Source organism: Limulus polyphemus, unplaced genomic scaffold, assembly GCF_000517525.1.
Source record: "Limulus polyphemus unplaced genomic scaffold, Limulus_polyphemus-2.1.2 Scaffold1244, whole genome shotgun sequence".
Classification (NCBI taxonomy): domain Eukaryota; kingdom Metazoa; phylum Arthropoda; class Merostomata; order Xiphosura; family Limulidae; genus Limulus; species Limulus polyphemus.
Window position 1 is genome coordinate 180,750 of NW_013666854.1, and position 6,253 is coordinate 187,002.

Sequence of the window (6,253 nt, forward strand, 5' to 3'; positions counted from 1 at the left end):
TTACGAATGACGGTGTTTCGTTTTACATTCAACTTTATCAGGGTGTTATGTTAAGAAAAAGGTAAAAGTAACATTCTGCGATTTTAGTTCACCTATCAGCTGTGACAAATAACATGATTGCATTTAATTAATTTTAAAGTGTTCATTTAGCTTTTTGTTTTGATACCATAATTAAAGCATGAAAGAAAAAGTTATAAGTACATTGACTAAAAATAAACAACAAACAAACAAACATGAAACACGCTAGAATCCCCGCAAACTAAGGAAGGTTAACAAAATCCGTCACTTACTCAGGCTAATATGGAATTAGTGTAAGCCACACACAATTCAGTGTTATTCTCAATAATAAATATGTACCCCCTATTACTATTAGTTACTGTAAAAATTAGATACTATTGAGAATAATACTTTAACGAAATAACAGGAAAAAAATGAATGTTTTTAGGAATTCGGTATCTAAAGTAGATCATCCAAATTATACTTATGTTTCTAGTTTCTCATCTTAATAAAATTCAATGCACCCTCATAAAAATAGAATCATATTAGTTCCTTACAAACGCTTGCTAACATAAGCAAAAATGTCACTTGATTTTGTGGCCACTATTTTTGTTTAATTATATTTTTTATAAGTTACACCTTTCGGCAGTAGAGAGCGCTGATATAAAACTACCTCGTCTGCATTACACCGCTGTTTTCAAAATTGTCGAAAGCATGGATTGTAATAGTACGTATAGATATGATGACTTATTGATTCCGGAAACTAAAGATCAGAAAATAAATACAGGCTCAACCTCACGTTTGCACGAATGTAGTCCTTTTTCTGTTACTTCAACTATAAACTTTGTTCGACTTGATGGTATCAGTGCCACAGGTGAAATAAATAATCTGGATAGGTACTTCTTTTCTAGTACTTGTAAAACTAAGAACAATATGAAATATTTTCTTGACACTTTTATAGCCATACAGGGAAAAGAAAAGGAAGTAGAATCCTGCTTTTTGGAAAACCTGAGAGAATTCCTCAGTAAGATTATAGAAACATTTACATCAGGAAACACTTCAAAGTTATTAGAACAGAAAGATACTTTGGATTCCTTTTTCAATAGATGCATACATTTCATTATGAATGCTGAAAACTATTTTGAGACAACTGAAGATGATAATTCCAAAATAAATTTTTACTATGTTGCTGTTCTTGTTCTTGTTTCACAAAAGTTAGTAAAAAATAAAGGTAAGTCATGCTTTGAAACACCACAAAATTTAAGTAGTCTCAAAAGCATTTTAAATTACTCTTTGAAGACATTAAGTATCATCTTGTCAAGTGAGAATATAATAATTGAACGACTTGAACACTTACTGCAAATATCAAACAGTTGCATTGATGACCTACAGACAGTATTGAATTCAGTAGATATTGCTGAAAAAAATTCTGTAAGTAAATTTGTTGAGCAAAGATCACTTCTAATTTCTATATATAACATTGAAGTAAATTTTTACTGGAAAACAAATAGTATTGTATATGACAAAGCTTATGCATTATTTCAGCAAGTCAAAAGCAAAGTGATTAATTTTCCTGTGCAACAGAAATATTTGGCACTACTATGCTATAACATTGGTCTGAAAAACTTCAACCAGAAGAAGTGTGAAGAAGCTATTTCTTGGTTAAAAGAAAGTTTTGATCTAGGAAAAAGTGAGAATAGTGTCAATAAAGATCAACAGTTAAACACATTAAAACTAATGGTTGAGACCTACCTACTGTGGGACAGAAAACAATACTGGCAGAAGGCTCTTCATGCCTTAGAACTGGCTCATACAGAATTTGCTGATCCTGAAATTGAATTTAAAAGGTTACAAATTGTAGTTCATAGCAACGACAGACATGCTATTTCTGAAGTCTTACATGCAGTGGAAAAACTACCTCACCTAGAAACTAAAAATGCTATAGAACTGAGCTATTTTTTGTTAAACCATGGTTATTTGGATCTGGCAGTTGACATTCTAAAACATCAATTTGACAGGTCAGAGGAAGTTAGTGATAAAGCTGAGCTACTTGTTTTACTCACAAAATTTAATTTTCTCCAGGGAGACACAAAAAAAGCTGCATTATGTGGAACCAAATTCTTAAAATTGGTGGAATCTAAAGAAATACAATTTAATTTTATTCAAGACTTTTTCTGTGTGATGACAGAAAATGCATCCAAGAGATTTAAAGAGTGTGACTATATAGGTGCAATTAAGTGGCATGAATTTGTATTGAAAGTATATGACGAGCTGGAAGATGAGAATAAAACACCAGCTGTAATGCAAGCTTTACTGACAGTCTTGCAAAGTTTTGCATTTTGCTGCATTGAAATAAAAGAAACTAGGAAAGCTAAATCTGTACTTTCTGAGGCAAAACACATTGATCCAGCAAACCTTGTGAATGGTTATTTATTTTTAAAATTGGCTATTTTGGAAGAGGATGATAAGGCAGTTCAAGAAGCCCTAACATCATTTGGTAACTATGCCAACAGTTGCATATAGAAAGAATGTTGTTATACATCATATTGTTTAAATCAGTGTTTCTCAATGCTGGTCTGTAGATCAGCACCAGTCTATTACATCCATTTGGCTAGGCCATGGGGTTTCACAAAAACTGACAGAAAATTCATATGTAAATCATAATGATTTTTCCTCGTATTTGTATTTTAGTAGTCTGTGACAGTTTAGAGAGGTGGTGACCTGGTCCGTGGTATCCAAAAAGTTGAGAAACACTGGTTTAGATAAGTATTTTTAGAAATATTTTTTATATCTTCTCATGATAACATACTCTTGTAATATGTATAGAAAAAATGTGTATTTTGAAACATTTTCATGAAAAAATGTTTTTTTAACTTTCCAGTTTCAGTGGACATTATGTAAGCTTTTATACAAAAATTCTAATAATGTATATTTATTAAATAGGAAGTAAAAAAGACGTGCATTAGCATTTTTAAACTTTTTTCATTAAACTGAAAATTAGGAACATATCTAAAAATTTTCCAAAAAACCATTTAAATATTACATATTTGTTTGTTATATAGATTTTTGAAAGACAGAGTATTACGTCATAAACATAATGTGTAAACTAAGATATATTTCAGCTACAATGTGTAATTACATACAAAAAAAAAATTTAGATAAAATTATTTACCACATGGATCAATAATAGTCTCTTTTAAATACAAAATCTAAAAACCTTGTTGTGTCTAGATATGGAATACCAAGGCTTTACAGTTGAAAGTCACCATTAGATATCATGAGTGATGATTTTTTGTTATGGTTGTGAGTGGTAATCTCAGTTTACTGAATTACTTGTTACATTATTTTTCTTAATCTTAAATGTACTTTAGTGGGTTTTAGCTTTCAAAAATTCATATAGAAGTAAGATAAAAAATATGTTTTTAGTATCTTACAAAATACTCTCTTGTTTTTTCAACAGAAAAGAAGGATAATGTTGATGGTACCAAAGAAAAAGAGAATGTATTTTCTGTGCTTTGTCATGTATGTAGGCTAGCAAGAGACACAGAAAAAAGTACTTTTGCTATAGTGGCATTAAAAAACATTTTGACGTGCAGTACTGTCACTCATAGTAATTCATATTTACATTTTTGTGCTCTGAAGTGCTTAACATGCTTTTATCTGGAAGAATATGGCAAGTATTTTCATTTTGTTTTGATTTCAAGAAAATCATGTTCATACTTAACTGACAGATAGTGATAAAATTAATATTACCATAGTAATGATAGTAGTGTTAAAGATATTTAATTGATAATCTTAACCACACCATATTATCAGTAATTTTACCCCTATTCACTATTTCATTTTAGTTTTAAAAACACAATTAGTTCTAAATGATACAAAATGTAATAACTAGATAGGATGAATTTATCTCTTAAACAGACTTGTTCGTAACATATCATAGATTAAACCTACAGCCAGTAAATAGCATCATCAGTTAGCACTCAGTTGTGTGAACATTCACCAGTCCCACCAAGAAGTTTATTTTATATACAGTGCTGCTAAGCAGTAAAATTAACTATTTTTATAAATAGTTTTACTGCACTCTGTAATTGGCACAAGCATCTAGCCAGTTAACAGTGAACAACTGAGAAGATTTCATAACATTTCTGTGGTTAAGCCTAGCTCAATAGGAACTATTTGGCAGCTCCATAATTTCTTAATATAAGATAACATATGGACAACAAGGGACCATTTGGTTCTTCAAGGCTTTACTAGCACATTCACCTTTTAGAAAAGTAAAATTTTAAACCCATGTATCCTTTATTTTTTAGGAAATCATATATTTTTCCTCTAAAATGCTAACCTTCACAACTGTTAATGATAAATTGGTAACTCATCCCATCAGTCACTCTCTCAGTTAGAAATCATAAAATTGTCTTAACTCTTACCCTTATTTTCTCACGAGAAAAATAAGGGAAGAGAATTTAACCTATCCCTGTAAGGTAACCCTTCCATATCAAAGATCATCATAGCAGTCCTCTTATGAGCCTTTTCCAATAAGTCAATATCTCTTCTTAGATAAGGAGAAAAGTCAAGCACCAACAGTTTCAATTATCAGTTATACCCCATAAAATGGGCCAGGCTTTCTTAAGTGTCCATTTTTGAATTGGAAAATGTTGAAAAAAAAATTCTCTTATAAGTATGATTTATACATTTCTTGAAAATATAACTACTGAAAAACCATGTGCCAAAAATCTAGCTACATTGTGTTATTTTTCCACCTTGATGAAGATAACTACTATAAGAAGGTTTTCCATTTGGCTGCATTTTTTCTGTGATAATGTTTTAGCTGACAACTTTGTTTACCATCCATTCTAAAAATACAAATATGAAACTCATCACCGAAATGCATACCACTTCTGTATATTAGCAAAGACAGGTGTAGAAATTAATGTGATCTCCTTTGCATTTGTACAGTAAATCCAGCTATAACAGACTAATAAGAATAGTTATTTTGTATTAGACTACTTCCACAGATCATAAACATAAGCTTTAATTATAATGTGGCATTTTATTGTTACGTATCTACTTGTGTGATAATTTCCGGTAAAAATTCTTTCCGAGTGACTTCAGTGATACAAGTCCCTTCTTGATTAAAAGCAGTTTATTCTTTCTTGTTACAAACTTTGTAATACACTTAATTTCCACAGTCACTTTAACTTAAACACAGGCTACAATTCACAACGATTCACGCACTTTACTTAGAGTTACTAACGCTCGCATGACTCAATTATCTGTGTCTATATCTCCCTATCTGCCATTTTATTTCTGCTTATTTGGCGGGCTTATATACTAAAATAGAGGGCGCCTGGAAAAGACTAGAGTTGCCGGGAAAAGACATGATTCTTCTAGAAACTCACGCCGTGTTACCAGCGTCACATGACTTCTGCTGTCGTAACACTGCCCCTTCCTTAGTATTGTTCATCCCGAATAATAGCCACTTACATTAAATCAATAGATAATTAACAATAACTTGATTAAATGTACAGTATTTACAAACACAAAATTAAAATTCAACAAAGTCTCTTAATTTTACAGGACGTATCTTCTTCCGTACTGGTCTCTGTCTCATTGGCTTCTGCTTCACGTGTGGTTCATCTGCTCCATCGGGAATTGTCCTATTATCGGTAACAGTCACATCAATGGTAGTAACTTTATCAAGGGCTTCACTGCTTCCCTTCTCAAAACCGGGTAGAGTTTCTTCTTCGATAGTGGCTTTTTCAGATGACACATCTTCAGCAGCATCATTTGTTCTGTTGTTCCTTTCATTCCAACTGAAATGTCCTAGACCGTGATAATGCCAAAGCCTGTTGGCATGCACCACCATTGACTTACTTCTCCAACCACATTTTATTCGGAAATTCAGGTCTGAGAGACGATCCACTATGTCATATGGGCCTTCTCATGGAGAAGACAACTTAGGAGACTTCCCGTTGGTCTTCCTGGGATTATACAACCACACCTTGTCTCCTGGTACAAAGCTGACTTCAGTAGATCTCTTATCATAACATAGCTTCATGGAATCAGCAGACGTTTTCAAGTTTGAACACACTTGATGGTGATTATCATCCATCCTTTCCGATAACACTTTCACAAACTCTGACACATTTTCAGGCAACTCTTCATAAGGTGGACATCCTGTTATCAGATCCACTGGCAACCAAAGTTCCGGACCAAACATCAGCTTTGCTGGAGTGTATGCAGCGGCTTCATG

General features: G+C 32.4%; 1 protein-coding gene across 1 annotated transcript in view; it reads left to right on the forward strand.

The window, feature by feature from the left end:
* Positions 1 to 711: 711 nt before the first annotated feature.
* LOC106462766 (testis-expressed protein 11-like) overlaps positions 712 to 6,253 on the forward strand; it is a 39,213-nt gene continuing 33,671 nt past the window's right edge. The window contains exon 1 of the mRNA XM_022390093.1: positions 712 to 1,228. Within this exon, the coding sequence (XP_022245801.1) occupies positions 712 to 1,228 (517 nt within the window). The remainder of the gene's footprint in view (positions 1,229 to 6,253) is intronic.